Source organism: Coregonus lavaretus (genome assembly GCF_964263955.1).
Source record: "Coregonus lavaretus genome assembly, chromosome: 28".
NCBI lineage: Eukaryota > Metazoa > Chordata > Actinopteri > Salmoniformes > Salmonidae > Coregonus > Coregonus lavaretus.
The window spans coordinates 33,545,514-33,565,197 of record NC_140015.1 but is presented as its reverse complement, the minus strand read 5'-3'; the positions used below and the strand labels follow the sequence as shown (position 1 = coordinate 33,565,197).

Sequence of the window (19,684 nt, the reverse complement as noted above, 5' to 3'; positions counted from 1 at the left end):
ACAATGACCCTGTACACTACACTTGTTTGTTTTGTCACATAAACTGCAATTAAGCAAACTATTAGAATTTTAGCCACCAGGAAATGGCAGAGCGATTTCTGCATAGTGCATCTTTAATATTTCAAATTCTTACCATGAGTTCGTTTGACATAGTCCAGTCCCAGATCAATTAATGTGCTGTCTGTCTTGCCAACTGCTATGGTCATTGTCACGACTCCCGACCGAAGGAGTTAGATAGACAGTACAACCAGATATGGAACTAGGTGTAGCGAACATGAGTCGGGTACATGGTTGCTCATGGTCTCGTGATGAGCTAGCCCTGCCTACGACTTCAAAAATCATTGTCCCAAAAGGGAATATCCTCTTGGTTTAACGTGGTTTCTAACGTGAGAGACAGGCTATGTTTCAACCTCAACCTTTTTCTAACTCACTCCCTTTTGTCCGTTTTTTTACAAGCCCAGTGCAGTCAAAAATGTGATTTTCCTGTGTTTTATATATATTTCCACACTATGAGGTTGGAATAATACTATGAAATTATGAAAATGATTGTAATGCCCTTTTAGTGTAAGAGCTGTTTGGAAAGACCACCTGATATTTCAGCCTGTTTTAGTGTGACATCACCAGGCGGTAAATTAGTTAATTGACCAATTAGAAAAAGGGTTCCAAACATCTCTGCCAATAACCACTAGTTTTCAGTTTTCCCCTCCCCACACAGACCACTCCCAGACATTCCTAGCAAAATTATTGCTTCAGAAATTGCTATTTGTTTAGAAGCTATTGTTGTTTCTTTTTGACCATTTTAATTGAACACAATCACAGTAAGGTACTTAATTGTTCCCCAGAAATGATTTGATATTGAGATAAAAACTGCTGCATTGGACCTTTTAACTTACAAATTATACTCCTTGTTCCCAAGTGATCACAAGAGGAATGCAAATGCCATTGTTCTGAAATAAACCCTTACACTTGTGACCTAAATCTCTTGTTTGTCCTCCTCCTCTCTCTCTGTCTCTCTCACTCTCTCAGATCTGATAACTGATTTGGACTTCTCTCCGTTTGATGATAATCTCCTGGCTACCTGTTCTGCAGATGAAACGGTGAGGCCCTCTCCAACCTCATTCCTCTAAGGCCCTGTCTCCCTGTCCTCATTCCTCTAAGACCCTGTCCTCATTCCTCTAAGGCCCTGTCTCTCTGTCCTCATTCCTCTAAGGCCCTGTCTCTCTGTCCTCATTCCTCTAAGGCCCTGTCTCTCTGTCCTCATTCCTCTAAGGCCCTGTCTCTCTGTCCTCATTCCTCTAAGGCCCTGTCTCTCTGTCCTCATTCCTCTAAGGCCCTGTCTCTCTGTCCTCATTCCTCTAAGGCCCTGTCTTCATTTTTTTTTAAACATCCTTCATTCTTTCCTTCCTTCCTCTTGGCCCTTCACCTAACTATAAGATGAGTGATTGCTTTCAGGAAGGAAGGGAGGAAAGAGGATCTTGTTATGGTCTCACACTCTCTTGCAGACCGTCTGTTGTATTTTTCCATGGTACATGCACATTAACAGTTGTTTGTGTCTTTAGGCCGGGAACGAGGGCTATGACAGATCTGGATGAAAAAATGAATTGCATTGACTGTTGTTATTATGTGGAAAGAAACCTTTGAAGTCACTCAGAGTCCATCTTACCTCAGAGCTGCTTCCCCACAGGTGCTCAGCCTTAAGAATGTGCTGAGTGTGTGAGTGTGTGAGTGTGTGAGTGTGTGAGTGTGTGAGTGTGTGAGTGTGTGAGTGTGTGAGTGTGTGAGTGTGTGTGTGTGTGTGTGTGTGTGTGTGCAGACTCAGCAGCAGGGTCTGCCTCAGAGGGCTGAGTAAACAAATGTACAGCCACACTGGGCCGTAAGCCTCAGTCCACAGTAAAGTACCCAACATCTGTAGAGGAGCCCTGAGCTCAGCTAGGATATTTTATATTCCAGCTTTCATCTGCTGCCAAGAAAACATTGTTTTTGTCACCTTGTTGTGCTGAGTAACACACACAGACATCCACACCCACAAACACACATGTATGCACACACACACACACACACACACACTCACACTCACACTCACACACACACACACACACACACACACACACACACACACACACACACACACACACACACACACACACGCTGTTTTAAGACTTTGTCATCGCTTTAGATAAATCATAGCTAAAGTGGCATCGCTCTGCTTTAGCCATAGAGACAGAAACAGACGCACTGATGCTGACTTTCAGTTTGATGAACACGCATGCAAATACACACACACACACACAGACACCCAGGATTTGAAGGCTCAGCACAGCACAGCCCTGAAACAACAGCATATTATTTATCCCACTAACAGGCCCCAGGTGGCATTTCAAAGCTGCCATTTTACCACCTTATTGCTGGATTGAATCCTGGATCTGCAGCTGTATACCACCTGGTTCTCCAGTCCAGTTGGTCCAGATGTCCATAGTCCTAGTAGTGAGAACATGGTCCAGGTGTCAGTAGTCCTAGTAGTGAGAACATGGTCCAGGTGTCCATAGTCCTAGTAGTGAGAACATGGTCCAGGTGTCCATAGTCCTAGTAGTGAGAACATGGTCCAGGTGTCAGTAGTCCTAGTAGTGAGAACATGGTCCAGGTGTCAGTAGTCCTAGTAGTGAGAACATGGTCCAGGTGTCCATAGTCCTAGTAGTGAGAACATGGTCCAGATGTCCATAGTCCTAGTAGTGAGAACATGGTCCAGGTGTCAGTAGTCCTAGTAGTGAGAACATGGTCCAGGTGTCAGTAGTCCTAGTAGTGAGAACATGGTCCAGGTGTCCATAGTCCTAGTAGTGAGAACATGGTCCAGGTGTCAGTAGTCCTAGTAGTGAGAACATGGTCCAGGTGTCAGTAGTCCTAGTAGTGAGAACATGGTCCAGGTGTCAGTAGTCCTAGTAGTGAGAACATGGTCCAGGTGTCCATAGTCCTAGTAGTGAGAACATGGTCCAGGTGTCCATAGTCCTAGTAGTGAGAACATGGTCCAGGTGTCCATAGTCCTAGTAGTGAGAACATGGTCCAGGTGTCAGTAGTCCTAGTAGTGAGAACATGGTCCAGGTGTCAGTAGTCCTAGTAGTGAGAACATGGTCCAGGTGTCCATAGTCCTAGTAGTGAGAACATGGTCCAGGTGTCAGTAGTCCTAGTAGTGAGAACATGGTCCAGGTGTCAGTAGTCCTAGTAGTGAGAACATGGTCCAGGTGTCAGTAGTCCTAGTAGTGAGAACATGGTCCAGGTGTCCATAGTCCTAGTAGTGAGAACATGGTCCAGGTGTCAGTAGTCCTAGTAGTGAGAACATGGTCCAGGTGTCAGTAGTCCTAGTAGTGAGAACATGGTCCAGGTGTCAGTAGTCCTAGTAGTGAGAACATGGTCCAGGTGTCCATAGTCCTAGTAGTGAGAACATGGTCCAGGTGTCAGTAGTCCTAGTAGTGAGAACATGGTCCAGGTGTCCATAGTCCTAGTAGTGAGAACATGGTCCAGGTGTCAGTAGTCCTAGTAGTGAGAACATGGTCCAGGTGTCAGTGGTCCTAGTAGTGAGAACATGGTCCAGGTGTCAGTGGTCCTAGTAGTGAGAACATGGTCCAGGTGTCCATAGTCCTAGTAGTGAGAACATGGTCCAGGTGTCAGTAGTCCTAGTAGTGAGAACATGGTCCAGGTGTCAGTGGTCCTAGTAGTGAGAACATGGTCCAGGTGTCCATAGTCCTAGTAGTGAGAATATGGTCCAGGTGTCCATAGTCCTAGTAGTGAGAACATGGTCCAGGTGTCAGTAGTCCTAGTAGTGAGAACATGGTCCAGGTATCCATAGTCCTAGTAGTGAAAGCTCCAACGTTTAACAGTAGGTGGTTGGGTATGGGCATACTGAGTCGGCTGCGGTGGGTTTTAGGGCAAGGCCAGCTGTTTGAAATGAACTCACTGTTCATAAACAATGGGGTTGGGGCTAATAGCATGTCTATACTCTGCCTTTGAATGTTCAGTGAGTGTAGCTGGGGTTTGAATGTTCAGTGAATGTAGCTGGGGTTTGAACGTTCATTCAATGTAGCTGGGGTTTGAATGTTCAGTGAGTGTAGCTGGGGTTTGAACGTTCATTCAGTGTAGCTGGGGTGAAGGGATTAGTTTAGGTCATTTCCTTCGATGACCTACTGACATGGAGCAAGATACAAACCTCAAAAGCTTCTCTCTAACATTAGATAGATGTATGCATATGTAACATTTACATGTGTATAATACTGTATTTATATGCATATGTAACATACACTTGCTTCCATTCAGCCACAAGAGCATTAGTGAGGTCGGGCACTGATGTTGGGCGATTAGGCCTGGCTCGCAGTCGGTGTTCCAATTCATCCCAAAGGTGTTCGATGGGGTTGAGGTCAGGGCTCTGTGCAGGCCATTGAAGTTCTTCCACACCGATCTCGACAAACCATTTCTGTATGGACCTCGCTTTGTGCACGGGGGCATTGTCATGCTGAAACAGGAATCGGCCTTCCCCAAACTGTTGCCACAAAGTTGGAAGCACAGAATTGTCTAGAATGTAATTGTATGCTGTAGCATTAAGATTTCCCTTCACTGGAACTAAGGGGCCTAGCCCGAACCATGAAAAATAGCCCCAGACCATTATTCCTCCTCCACCAAACTTTACAGTTGGCACTATGCATTGGGGCAGGTAGCGTTCTCCTGGCATCCGCCAAACCCAGATTCCACTGCTCCAGAGTCCAATGGCGGCGAGCTTTACACCACTCCAGCCGACGCTTGGCATTGCGCATGGTGATCTTAGGCTTGTGTGCGGCTGCTCGGCCATGGAAACCCATTTCTTGAAGCTCCCGACGAACAGTTCTTGTGCTGACGTTTCTTCGAGGCAGTTTGGAACTCGGTAGTGAATGTTGCAAACGAGGACAGATGATTTTTACGCGCTACGCGCTTCAGCACTCGGCAGTCCCATTCTGTGAGCTTGTGTGGCCTACCCCTTTGCGGCTGAGCCGTTGTTGCTCCTAGACGTTTCCACTTCACAATAACAGCACTTACAGTTGACCGGGGCAGCTCTGGCAGGGCAGAAATCTGACAAACTGACTTTTTGGAAAGGTGGCATCCTATGCCACGTTGAAAGTCACTGAGCTCTTCAGTAAGGCCATTCTTCTGCCAATGTTTGTCTATGGAGATTGCATGGCTGTGTGCTCAATTTTATACACCTGTCAGCAAAGGGTTTGGCTGAAATAGCCGAATCCACTAATTTGAAGGGGTGTCCACATACTTTTGTATGTCCGTTGGCCACTCTCTTCATGTCTGATTGAGAGCCCATTCACCTGACACCTGTGTGAACGTGTGTGCGCGAGTGTGTGTCTCTCTTATACTCCGCACAACAAGGTCACTAAAAACATGCTTTCTTGGCCTGGTGTGGGTCCATCCAGGTGAAGCTGTGGCGTGTGTGTGAACCAGAACAGGAGCAGCCCGGGGGGGCGGAGGTGACCCTGTGTCCCGGAGAGGGTCGTCTGGAGCTGGTCTCCTTCCACCCCACCTCCTCTGGCCTGCTGGCTGTAGGCTCCACCAAGACAGCCCAGCTCTGGGACGCCAGCCGCCAAAACTCACCGCTAGCAGGTAGGATACACTGGAGGAGTGGAGGAGAGCAGAGGAGCTATACACCATGCAGGCATGAAAGAATGGACGAATGCATGAACACACACTCTCTTATAGACACTGACACATGATTGACGGAAAGCATGAACACACACAAACAAATGCATGAACGATGAACACACACACTCACAATCACTCACACACAAATAGATCCATACAGTACAAACCCACATCTTCACACACATATACCAGCAAACAGACCATACACAATCAGTCAGTTTGATCCTTTCACATTTATTTAGTTTCCTTCTGCTCTGTGTCACAGTAATGTTGAACATGTGAGCGAGCAACACTCTCTGTCCATCTGTAGTTCTACATTGTTTTCTATGTGTATAACATCTCTGTTATTGGTGTATAACGTCTCTGTTATTGGTGTATCACATCTCTGTTAATGGTGTATAACGTCTCTATGTTATTGGTGTATAACGTCTCTATGTTACTGGTGTATCAGGTCTCTATGTTATTGGTGTATCAGGTCTCTATGTTATTGGTGTATAACATCTCTATGTTATTGGTGTATAACGTCGCTATGTTATTGGTGTATAACGTCGCTATGTTATTGGTGTATAACATCGCTATGTTATTGGTGTATAACGTCGCTATGTTATTGGTGTATCAGGTCTCTATGTTATTGGTGTATCAGGTCTCTATGTTATTGGTGTATAACATCTCTATGTTATTGGTGTATAACGTCGCTATGTTATTGGTGTATAACGTCTCTATGTTATTGGTGTATCAGGTCTCTATGTTATTGGTGTATAACGTTTCTCTGTTATTGGTGTATAACCTCCCTGTTATTGGTGTATCACGTCTCTGTTATTGGTGTATCACATCCCTGTTATTGGTGGATAACGTCTGTTATTGGTGTATAACGTCCCTGTTATTGGTGTATCACGTCTCTCTGTTATTGGTGTATCACGTCCCTGTTATTGGTGTATCACGTCTCTCTGTTATTGGTGTATCACGTCTCTGTTATTGGTGTATCACGTCTCTCTGTTATTGGTGTATCACGTCCCTGTTATTGGTGTATCACGTCCCTGTTATTGGTGTATCACGTCTCTCTGTTATTGGTGTATCACGTCTCTGTTATTAGTGTATCACGTCTCTGTTATTGGTGTATCACGTCCCTGTTATTGGTGTATCACGTCCCTGTTATTGGTGTATCACATCCCTGTTATTGGTGTATCACGTCCCTGTTATTGGTGTATCACGTCCCTGTTATTGGTGTATCACGTCCCTGTTATTGGTGTATCACGTCCCTGTTATTGGTGTATCACGTCCCTGTTATTGGTGTATCACGTCCCTGTTATTGGTGTATCACGTCCCTGTTATTGGTGTATCACGTCCCTGTTATTGGTGTATCACATCCCTGTTATTGGTGTATCACGTCTCTCTGTTATTAGTGTATCACGTCCCTGTTATTGGTGTATCACGTCCCTGTTATTAGTGTATCACGTCCCTGTTATTGGTGTATCACGTCTCTCTGTTATTGGTGTATCACGTCTCTCTGTTATTGGTGTATCACGTCTCTCTGTTATTGGTGTATCACGTCTCTCTGTTATTGGTGTATCACGTCTCTCTGTTATTGGTGTATCACGTCTCTCTGTTATTGGTGTATCACGTCTCTCTGTTATTGGTGTATCACGTCTCTCTGTTATTGGTGTATCACGTCTCTCTGTTATTGGTGTATCACGTCTCTCTATGTTGGGGTCATGCGAGGCGGTGTCCTCAGGGTGACTCTGTCTCACTGACAGACAGGCAGTCTATGCTGTCTCTGCTGCTGAAGAGCGGTTGAGGTAACGTCTGCCTCTTCTCAGTCTCCGTGGTTCTCTGGTCTGGTCTGGTCTGGTCTGGTCTGGTCTGGTCTGGGTGGCCTGGGGCAGTTTGCTTATCCGCTGGCCTTCCACCCAGTCCTGACAGACAGGCCCCACCATGATGGCTGATGCTGCTCACTGCTGCCCCCCTCAGGCTGTGCCCTGCCCTTCCATTACTCCCTCACCACCCCTCTCTGACCCCTGACCCTGCTGTTAATGTGGTCTGGGTTCATCAGGGTGAACCTCAACACTTGGGGAGAGTGTGTGTGTCCCGTGTGACGACTTTCTTCACCATTGACAAATGCTGTTGTCATCTATGCTATCTACTGTCGTGTCATCATAACCCATCAATGCTATGCTGTAGCCATAACCAGCCATAGCACCATAACCTCATTATGTCCTGTGTACCATTGATCTAGGTGGTCTTAACTGGGTCAACTGGGTCTGCTTTGGGGTTTCTACAATCTATGTACTGTTGTTTCATCCTGTGTTTCCCTCTGTGTCCTGTGGTTTGGCTTCACCTGTCCTGTGTCTTGGCTTTACCTGTCCTGTGTCTTGGCCTCACCTGTCCTGTGTCTTGGCTTCACCTGTCCTGTGTTGACTTATGTGCCTCCCTGTGTTGTTTCTAACTGTGCTTTCTTTCTGGCTATTCATCCTGAATCTCTTTGTGTGCTTTAGTTGTTCTCCTCTGACCTAGCCTTCTGTGTTGTCCTGTGTTGTTGACCTGTCCTGGGCTGTTGTTGTTGACCTGTGCTGTTGTTCCCTGTCTTGTGTTTACCTGTGCTGTTGACCTCTCTGTGACCTCTCCTTGACTTGATCTCCCCTGTGATAACCTGTGGGCTGAGCTGACCAGTCTCTTGACCTCTGACCTGTGTGTGTCTATCTGCAGCTCTGGAGCCGCACGGTGATCAGCTGCAGAGTCTGAGCTGGAAAGAGGATGGCTCCCTGCTGGCTTCCTCCTGCAAGGTGAGTCAGTCCTACATTACATACTGAGACTAGACAGGAACTATTATTATCATGTACAGTACATCTAAATATAGGAGCACAGGAGTTGGATAGAAAAGACGGCAGAAAGTGCATGTTCACACATTGTGATCTGCTTTTCAATGGGATCCTACAATGAAGGTTTGGCACATAGCAACCTCTCTATCTATCAATGAAGGTTTGTCACATAGCAACTTCTCTATCCATCAATGAAGGTTTGTCAAATAGCAACCTCTGTATCTATCATATGTGTTGTGTCTTAAATACTTCCCAACTCTCCAGTGGTAAACAACAGCAGCTGAGGTTCACATAATGTGTGTGTTTGACATCTACTACATTGCTGTCGTACTGTGTGGAATCACTGATCTACAAATCAAATCAAATGTTATTGGTTGCGTACATATATTTAGCAGACGTTATTGCAGGTGCAGTGAAATGCTTATGTTCCTAGGTCAGTACATTAGTACTGAACAATACACACAAATACCACAAATAAAAAGAAAGGAATGAAGAAATACCAGGAAGAGCAATGATGTGTATAGGCAGTATGGACAGTATATGATGTTTATCGACAGTATGGACAGTATATGATGTGTATAGACAATATGGACAGTAGATGATGTGTATGGACAGTAGGGGTGTAACGATTCGTTTGAACAACGATTCGATTTGTATCATGATTCGTGGTTGTCGATACGATTCAAGGACGATATTGGTTCATTTAGAACGATACGATCCGAAACGATTCAGTGACTTGAAATCGATTCAGTAACCTTTTAGCCAAAAATTCAACCAGTGTGACTGAAATAAATACCTGGATACTGGACAGTGCAGGTGAAGTTTCCTAGATTCCTGTTTCTTGTAAGGACCGCAATGGTGGCTTGATAATTTCTCGCTCGTCGGCTTCTCCTCTGTCGTCCGCCATGCTATGTTTTGTTGTCTTGGCGCCTTTGCGCTGCTGCTGGCGCGATGACGTCACGGATAGGCAGACTGAATCGAGTAATGTTTAAAGCCTTTATCATTAAAAGTGCTAAGAAAAAACATCCATATAAAGTCTGACGTGCTTAAATCCAATGGGTTATTTCCTAGTATCGATACAATCGATTTATTACATTTTAAAACGATGTTAGATTGATATATGTTGTCCAAAAGGCCAACTCGCCGAGCACAGATCGATGTAGTTGGATCATAGGAATATAAATCGATACATCGATGTAGTAGATGGATCGTTACACCCCTAATGGACAGTATATGATGTATATGGACAATATGGACAGTATATGATGTATATGGACAATATGGACAGTATATGATGTGTATGGACAATATTGACAGTATATGATGTGTATAGGCAGTATGGACAGTATATGATGTGTATGGACAGTATATGATGTATATGGACAATATGGACAGTATATGATGTATATACAGTGGGGGAAAAAAGTATTTAGTCAGCCACCAATTGTGCAAGTTCTCCCACTTAAAAAGATGAGAGAGGCCTGTAATTTTCATCATAGGTACACGTCAACTATGACAGACAAATTGAGAAAAACTAATCCAGAAAATCACATTGTAGGATTTTTAATGAATTTATTTGCAAATTATGGTGGAAAAGAAGTATTTGGTCACCTACAAACAAGCAAGATTTCTGGCTCTCACAGACCTGTAACTTCTTCTTTAAGAGGCTCCTCTGTCCTCCACTCGTTAACTGTATTAATGGCACCTGTTTGAACTTGTTATCAGTATAAAAGACACCTGTCCACAACCTCAAACAGTCACACTCCAAACTCCACTATGGCCAAGACCAAAGAGCTGTCAAAGGACACCAGAAACAAAATTGTAGACCTGCACCAGGCTGGGAAGACTGAATCTGCAATAGGTAAGCAGCTTGGTTTGAAGAAATCAACTGTGGGAGCAATTATTAGGAAATGGAAGACATACAAGACCACTGATAATCTCCCTCGATCTGGGGCTCCACGCAAGATCTCACCCCGTGGGGTCAAAATGATCACAAGAACGGTGAGCAAAAATCCCAGAACCACACGGGGGGACCTAGTGAATGACCTGCAGAGAGCTGGGACCAAAGTAACAAAGCCTACCATCAGTAACACACTACGCCGCCAGGGACTCAAATCCTGCAGTGCAAGACGTGTCCCCCTGCTTAAGCCAGTACATGTCCAGGCCCGTCTGAAGTTTGCTAGAGTGCATTTGGATGATCCAGAAGAGGATTGGGAGAATATCATATGGTCAGATGAAACCAAAATAGAACTTTTTGGTAAAAACTGAACTCGTCGTGTTTGGAGGACAAATAATGCTGAGTTGCATCCAAAGAACACCATACCTACTGTGAAGCATGGGGGTGGAAACATCATGCTTTGGGGCTGTTTTTCTGCAAAGGGACCAGGACGACTGATCCGTGTAAAGGAAAGAATGAATGGGGCCATGTATCGCGAGATTTTGAGTGAAAACCTCCTTCCATCAGCAAGGGCATTGAAGATGAAACGTGGCTGGGTCTTTCAGCATGACAATGATCCCAAACACACCGCCCGGGCAACGAAGGAGTGGCTTCGTAAGAAGCATTTCAAGGTCCTGGAGTGGCCTAGCCAGTCTCCAGATCTCAACCCCATAGAAAATCTTTGGAGGGAGTTGAAAGTCCGTGTTGCCCAGCGACAGCCCCAAAACATCACTGCTCTAGAGGAGATCTGCATAGAGGAATGGACCAAAATACCAGCAACAGTGTGAGAAAACCTTGTGAAGACTTACAGAAAACGTTTGACCTGTGTCATTGCCAACAAAGGGTATATAACAAAGAATTGAGAAACTTTTGTTATTGACCAAATACTTATTTTCCACCATAATTTGCAAATAAATTCATAAAAAATCCTACAATGTGATTTTCTGGATTTTTTTTCTCATTTTGTCTGTCATAGTTGACGTGTACCTATGATGAAAATTACAGGCATCTCTCATCTTTTTAAGTGGGAGAACTTGCACAATTGGTGGCTGACTAAATACTTTTTGACCCCACTGTAGACAATATGGACAGTAGATGATATGTATAGACAATATGGACAGTAGATGATGTGTATAATTATAGACAATATGGACAGTATATGATGTGTATAGACAATATGGACAGTAGATGATATGTATAGACAATATGGACAGTAGATGATGTGTATAATTATGGACAGTATATGATGTGTATAGACAATATGGACAGTAGATGATATGTATAGACAATATGGACAGTAGATGATATGTATAGACAATATGGACAGTATATGATGTGTATAGGCAGTATGGACAGTATATGATGTGTATAGACAATATGGACAGTAGATGATGTGTATAGACAATATGGACAGTAGATGATATGTATAGACAATATGGACAGTATATGATGTATAGACAATATGGACAGTATATGATGTGTATAGGCAGTATGGACAGTATATGATGTGTATAGACAGTATATGATGTGTATGGACAATATGGACAGTATATGATGTGTATGGACAATATGGACAAGTATTTTAATATAAAAGATGTGTACAGCGGTAGTTATCTAGGATGAGCCTTGACTAGAATACAGTATATACATATGAAGTGGTAAAACGGTATGTAAACATTATTAAATCACCTATTAAATAACTACTCACTATGTGATCAAGATTAGGGATTCTGCACCTAGACTTGCTCAGGCTGATCCCCTCAAACACACAGAACAGTCAGTTGCTGAATGGCCCTTGCCTATTGCTTCCAAGAGTGTTTCTTGTTATTCGTTTAATTTTTTTTGTACTTTTACCCCTTTTTCTCCCCAATTTCGTGATATCCAATTGGTATTTACAGTCTTGTCCCATCGCTGCAACTCCCCTACGGACTCGGGAGAGGCGAACGTCGAGAGCCATGCGTCCTCCGAAACACGACCCTGCCAAGCCGCACTACTTCTTGACACACTGCTCGCTTAACCCGGAAGCCAGCCGCACCAATATGTCTGAGCAAACACCGTCCAGCTGGCGACTGAAGTCAGCTTGTAGGCGCCCGGCCCGCCACAAGGAGTCGCTAGAGCGCGATGGGACAAGGAAATACCGTCCGGCCAAACCCTCCCCTAACCCGGACGATGCTGGGCCAATTGTGCGCCGCCTCATGGGTCTCCCTGCCTTGGCCGCCTTTGACACAGCCTGGGATCGAACCCGGGTCTGTAGTGATGCCTCAAGCACTGCGATGCAGTGCCTTAGACAGCTGCGCCACTCGGGAGGTCCCCAAGAGTGTTTCTAAAAACACTGTCAACCTGAGATGCAATACTGTTGTTGCTGTAGTAGCCGCGTCTCACCTGTAGATGCCGCCAACGGAACATCTTATCCCCCTGTTTGCCTGGTTGGCGCTACCAGACATTAAACAGCATCTGTTTTTGAGCCGATCATTCCATCAACGAGTCAACAGGGATGACACTCATTAACCCGGGTGTAGATCTTGCACTCTGACTGACCGTGTCCCACTTTCTTTACTGGATACAGACTTCTCTATAAACCGTCCACCTCAATTTTTCTTTGGGTTCTAAACTCAGGGATTGAGAAAGAGAGATGAGATTTGGAAAATCAGTGATATACTGTAATAGCCAGTTTGTCTAATTGTTTTAGCGTTATAATAGTTTGATCGTGTTGACAGAGGCATGAAGTAATGCAAAGGTGCGTGATCCGCACTGAGCAGCCAAGCCTTCCAATTAAGATTAGTTAGTGTGTTAGTTGTCTGGCAAGTTTCTTTCTTTCTTTCTTTCTTTCTTTCTTTCTGAAAACAGAACGGAACATTGGATGTGTCATTAATTAGGCCTTAACGAGGCAGTGGAGGCAGGGTACGTAACTGTTTCGTGTAGGACGGCATCCATCAGGCCCCCGCATGCAGAAAACCCAAGTGACCCCTAACCCCAACAATGCACACATCCAGGATCATGTTCATTAGGCACCAAATGGAAGAAAATGGGCTGAAACAGGGAGGGACTACTTGGACGTGTCCAATAAGAAACCCTTGTTTTAGTTTTCCATTGCAAAATGTTTCGCTATGTTGTTCCCTAATGGAAACGACCCAGGCCTCTTCTCCCCCACTGCCCCTGCCTCTCCCCGCCCGACCCCTGCCTCTCCTGGGGAGAAGGGAGCTATAGTAAGGGCCTTACCTCCACCCCCAGCTCCCTGACAGGCTCTGGGAGTTACAGCATTTTTAAAGCAAAGTAAAGAGTGGAGGTGAAAAACACACGCAGGAGGGGACCTCAATCCTCACCTGGCCACAGAGGCCCGTCGCAAGGCCTCAAGAGCGGGTGATTTAGCACCCCAGGAGAGAGGACCTGGGCATGGAGGCATGCGTGGTGCCCCCTCCTGTTGTAAGGGAAATAATAACCATGCTGGAAGGGATTTCCATCGTGTGTGTGTGTGTGTGTGTGTGTGTGTGTGTGTGGTTGAGTAGGGCGTGCCAGAGTGGCGGTAGCTAGGGGTTTATGGGAAGGGGGGCAGAGGGAGAGAGAGAGAGGGGAGTTTATGAGTAGAAGTGGAATTGTTTCATGAATAGTTGTAGTTGAACTTGAAGAGTAGGCAGGGGCCTTTTCATCAGCGGGGGTTAACATAACTCATTTTTTAACAGTTCCTGCCTTTGAGCTATGTGCTGTGGCAAATTTCAGTGTACTTTCCTTGTCCTCTCCCTCTCTCTTGCACACTTCAAATCAAATGTTATTTGTCACATACACGTGTTTAGCAGATGTTATATTGGGTGTAGCGAAATGCTTGTGCTTCTAGCTCCAACAGTGCAGTAATATCTAACAAGTAATATCTAACAATTTCACAACATATACCCAATACACACAAAACTTGTAAAGAATATATACATATATGGACAAGCAATGACAGCGGCATGGACTAAGATACAATAGAATAGAATGCAGTATATACATATGAGATGAGTAGTGCAAGATATGTAAACATTATTAAAGTGACTAGTGTTCCGTTTCTTAAAGTGGCCAGTGATTTCAATAGGTAGCAGCAGCCTCTAATGTGCTAGTGATGGCTATTTAACAGTCTGATGGCCTTGAGATAGATGCTGTTTTTCATTCTCTCGGTCCCAGCTTTGATGCACCTTTACTGACCTCGCCTTCTGGATGATAGCGGGGTGAACAGGCAGTGGCTCGGGTGGTTGATGTCCTTGGTTATCTTTTTGGCCTTCCTGTGACATCGGGTGCTGTATGTGTCTTGTGGCGGGTAGTTTGCCCCCGGTAATGCGTTCGGCAGACCGCACCACCCTCTGGAGAGCCCTGCGGTTGCGGGCGGTGCAGCTGCCGTACCAGGCGGTGATACAGCCCGACAGGATGCTCTCAATTGTGCATCTGTAAAGGTTTGTGAGGGTTTTAGGTGCCAAGCCAGATTTCTTCAGCTTCCTGAGGTTGAAGAGGCTCTGTTGCGCCTTCTTCACCACACTGTCTGCGTGGGTGGACCATTTCAGTTTGTCGGTGATGTGTACGCCAAGGAACTTGAAGCTTTCCACCTTCTCCACTGCGGTCCCGTCAATGTGGATAGGGGGGTGCACCCTCTGCTGTTTCCTGAAGTCCACGATCATCTCCTTTGTTTTGTTGACGTTGAGTGAGAGGTTATTTTCCTGGCACCACACTCCCAGAGCCCTCACCTCCTCCCTGTAGGCAGTCTCGTCATTGTTGGTAATCAAGCCTACTACTGTTGTGTCGTCTGCAAACTTGATGATTGAGTTGGAGGCATGCTTGGCCACGCAGTCATAGGTGAACAGGGAGTACAGGAGGGGGCTGAGCACGCACCTTGTGGGGCCCCAGTGTTGATGATCAGGGAAGTGGAGATGTTGTTTCCTACCTTCACCACCTGGGGGCGGCCCGTCAGGAAGTCCAGGACCCAGTTGCACAGGGCGGGGTTCAGACCCAGGGCCTCGAGCTTAATGATGAGCTTGGAGGGTACTATGGTGTTGAATGCTGAGCTATAGTCAATGAACAGCATTCTTACATAGGTATTCCTCTTGTCCAGGTGGGATAGGGCAGTGTGCAGTGTGATGGCGATTGCATCGTCTGTGGATCTATTGGGGTGGTAAGCAAATTGAAGTGGGTCAAGGGTGACAGGTAAGGTAGAGGTGTCACATACAGACATTCATAGATAATCTGGTTGGATTCGCTGAGACAGAGAGAGAGCCTTGGGTGGCTTGTGTTCATTAGGCACCAAACATAAAAATATATATCTTTGATTGAAACAGGGAGGGACTACCTGAACTTGTGCAATAAGAAACGCTCATTTTAGATTTCTGTTGCAAAACATTTAAAAATGTTTCCATAAGGAACATTACCATTACATTACCATTTTAGTAGACCAAGCAGGATCAAAACCTACAGAGAGACAGGCTGTCGTATGACTCTGTGTGTTGAACAGTTGTGTGTGTCAGACTGGGTGTCATTTTCCCATGTGTGTATTCCCAGTGACCAGAAAGGAGTTGGCCCATCAGTCAGTCAGTAATGGCCCGTGCTCAGACCAGCATTACTCTTGACATGATGATAGTCCTTAGGAGGGCTGCTGCTGGCCTGAGAGAGTGGAGGAGAAAGAGAAAAAGCGAAAGACAGAAAAAGAAAGGGAGAAACAGAGTGGAGGAGAAATGTGACACTAGATCAGAGTGTCTGGGTTCCAGAGGTTCTGCCCTCTCTAGGTTGACTGAGACCAGGGGTGTAGTTTAACTCAATGGGCCCTTCAATCTCTCCAATCCCCTTCATTAAAGCAAATAGGCCCTGCCAACATGTGTGTTCAATTGGGGCCGGGCTCAACCAAGTGGGTGAACGTGGGGGTGTGCTACATCAGATGAAGGGAGACCGTGGCCATCCATCCGTCAACGAGTGAGCAGCACTCATCATGACAGGCCTGGGGTGTGTTCATTAGGCGCTAAATGGAAGAAACTACCAATAAGAAACGCTCATTTTCATTTTCCGTTGCAAAACGTTTGGCTATGGTGTGCTCTAATACATACTACCCAGATTTAGGGGCCTAGAGACGCATATTCCATCAAGGGCTGTAACAGACAGATTTTAAACACTGCAGTTCACCACCTCTATCCTGTTCCATCAATCCTACACCAAAAACAGAAACAGTTCCTATACCATTCCTCTCTCACTACCTCTCTGTTTGTCTTCATGTACTGAGCAGCTCCTTTCACTTTCAGCCCATGCTGTTGTCTGCAGCAGCAGGCATGACCTCTCTGTGGAGTCCTATAGCTTCTGTTAAAATGGGGTTTTCACAGTGAGCAGATATTCCCCTTTTCTCTTCATATTGGATATACTTTTTATCCAGCTCTGTTTTAATACACACACACACACACACACACACACACACACACACACACACACACACACACACACACACACACACACACACACACACACACACACTCCCATGATTAAGAAAGGTTATTAGTTATTATCAGTGTGTGAACCAACTTCTCCTGCTGTCACACAGTCTGGACTGTCAGTCACTGGTGATTGACACTGTTTTTTTTGTGGGGAGTTGCCATGGACGACTGGAAAGGGGAGGTTGGCTGTGTGTGCGTGCGTGCGTGTGTGTGTGTGAAAGCTCTACAGCAGAGTAGAACTCATTAACAGCAGCCTGAGAATGAGGTGAGCTCAATGCTGCTTTGATTAAACAGCTGTACTCTCTGCACACACACACACTTGTGTTTGTGTTAGGGAGTGTGGGCACCCCATCTGTGCATTTATGAGAAAGGGTGGATCGTGCGTGTGTGTGTGTGCATGCGTGCCTGCGCGCCTGCGCGTGTTTAAAGCCAATAGGTTATTGTCAGGAGGTTATGAGGGTCTGTTTGATTGTTTGAGTGTGTCTGTTTCCAATGGTGGACACATCTGCATGTGACTGACTCTCATCTAGGTGTTTGCAGCCAGATAGTTTCCCCTCCGGCAGATTATTTTGTTTGTTGTGAGTACACTGAGTAGTCCTCTGTTGGCAAGGGGAGTGTATGTGTGTGTGTGTGTGTGTGTGTACGCGGGTGTGTGTCTGTGTGTTTGTAGTGTGTTAAGGTCAGTAAGGGCAGCCAGTCTCTAGGGGCGACGGTTGATGATCTGTCCACCCTGCCTAGTCTGCTGTGTTTTCCCTGCTGTGTCTGTGTCTGTGTGTGTTGCTCGGACTGGGCCTGGCACTGTGGTCTCTGAGCCCAGGCTGAAGCCTGGGTCACAGAGGCCCAAAGCCACAGCCTTAGGCTACACTAACCTCTGGGTGGGCCGCCACCACACACACACACACACACACAACACTGTAGGATTAGGAAAAGCCCTGTTTGTTATTCCAAGCAGTAAACAGCAAATAAATTCATCATCCAAAGTGGCGACTGCTGGGGGAAAACACACACACACTTTGAACTGGGTCTTTGAAGGCAAGGCCAGGGGAACCCCTTCCTCTCAACAATCCCTTTCTTCAATGTTGATTTCTCGAATCAAATCAAATCAAATTTTATTGGCCACATGCGCCGAATACAACAGGTGCAGACATTACAGTGAAATGCTTACTTACAGCCCTTAACCAACAGTGCATTTCTTTTTAACAAAAAAGTAAAAATAAAACAACAACAAAAAAAAGTGTTGAGAAAAAAAAGAGCAGAAGTAAAATAAAATAACAGTAGGGAGGCTATATATACAGGGGGGTACCGTTGCAGAGTCAATGTGCGGGGGCACCGGCTAGTTGAGCTGGGGTGTGTGTGTGTGTGTCTCACAGAAAGGTTAATGCTGGTCTGCCTGCCTGTTTTCTGGTTGTGTGTGTCTGTTGGCTATATGTGTGTGTAAGTGCACAGAAACCTGAGTCCTCGTATCAGTCAGTGTCATTGCCCTGATTCTTTCTGACATGTAATGATGTCTTAGTGGGGTTTGTGTTTGGTCTAAGGGTTATTATAGTTATTACCTGTTATTATGCTGTGTGTTTCTGTCAGTGGTTAACTGTGATATCTGAGCCCTGTGTCGTATTGAGTGGCACACACACACCAGGACAGGAATGTCCCCGGCCTCAGCCTGTTCCCATTACACCCCATTTCCTCTCAATCACAGAGAATCCCCACTCTGATTGGTTGGCCTGATTACTGCCGTGTGCTGATGGTCAGTGGGGGTGAAGTGAAGGGGGGGTAGGGTAAAGTGGGGTTGGGGGGGACGCAATAGGGCAAGGAGGGGTTACTGGAATACTGCTGTATGATCATGGCCGCTATTCGTAAAGCATCTCAGAGTAGGAGTACTGATTTAGGATCAGTTTTTCATTTTAGATCATAATAAATACCATTATATGGACAGGTAGGACCTGATCCTAGATCAGCATATCCTACTCTGAGATGTTCTATGGAAAAGGGTTCAGAGGATCATTCAGATCTGATACATATACATGGCCCAGAGTTTTACCGGTTCAGACCACATGGTCAGGAACACCTTCTGGCTCCAGTTACATAGTCTGCTGTAACTCCTGGCTCCAGTAATATAGTCCGAGAAGGTTTGAATCCTAAGCAACCTGCATACACATTGTTTGAAGTACAATAGACCAACATAGCTACTGTAGTAGGTCAAAGCTGTGTGCTGGAAAACCTTGGTAGAGCATGGGTGGAGTAGGCATTGTGGTGCTCATGTGAATTTCCTTTATTTTATATTTTTATACAATATGGCCAGTTTATTAGGTACACCCATCTAGTACGGGGTTGGACCTCCCTTTCTCTCCAGAACAGCCTGAATTTTTCGGGGCATGGAAACATTGTTCAATTGGTATCAAGGGACCTAACAAGTGCCAGGAAAACATTCCCCACACCATTACACCACCACCACCAGCCTGTACCGTTGACACCAGGCAGGATGGGGCCATGGACTCTGCTTACGCAAAATCCTGACTCTGCCATCAGCATGACGCAACAGGAACCAGGATTCGTCGGACCAGGCGATGTTTTTCCACTCCTCAATTGTCCAATGTTGGTGATCGCGTCCCCACTGGAGCAGCTTCTTCTTGTTTTTAGCTAATAGGAGTGGAACCCGGTGTGGTTGTCTGCTGCAATAGCCCATCTGTGACAAGGACCGACGAGTTGTGCGTTCTGAGACACCGTTCTGCACACCACTGTTGTACTGCACCGTTATTATTGTACTGCACCGTGAAAAGCCCAGGAGGCGGCCGTTTCGGAGATACTGGAACCGGTGCGCACCTTGCACC

At 45.7% G+C, this 19,684-nt stretch overlaps 1 protein-coding gene across 1 annotated transcript in view; it reads left to right on the top strand.

Annotated features, from left to right (window-relative positions):
* LOC311103233 (coronin-7-like) overlaps window positions 1–19,684 on the top strand; it is a gene marked incomplete at its 3' end in the record, with an annotated part of 63,201 nt that overhangs the window by 3,835 nt on the left and 39,682 nt on the right. The window contains exons 4-6 of the mRNA XM_084144772.1: window positions 1,027–1,097; window positions 5,442–5,628; window positions 8,371–8,447. Of these exons, the coding sequence (XP_084000898.1) occupies window positions 1,027–1,097; window positions 5,442–5,628; window positions 8,371–8,447 (335 nt within the window). The remainder of the gene's footprint in view (window positions 1–1,026; window positions 1,098–5,441; window positions 5,629–8,370; window positions 8,448–19,684) is intronic.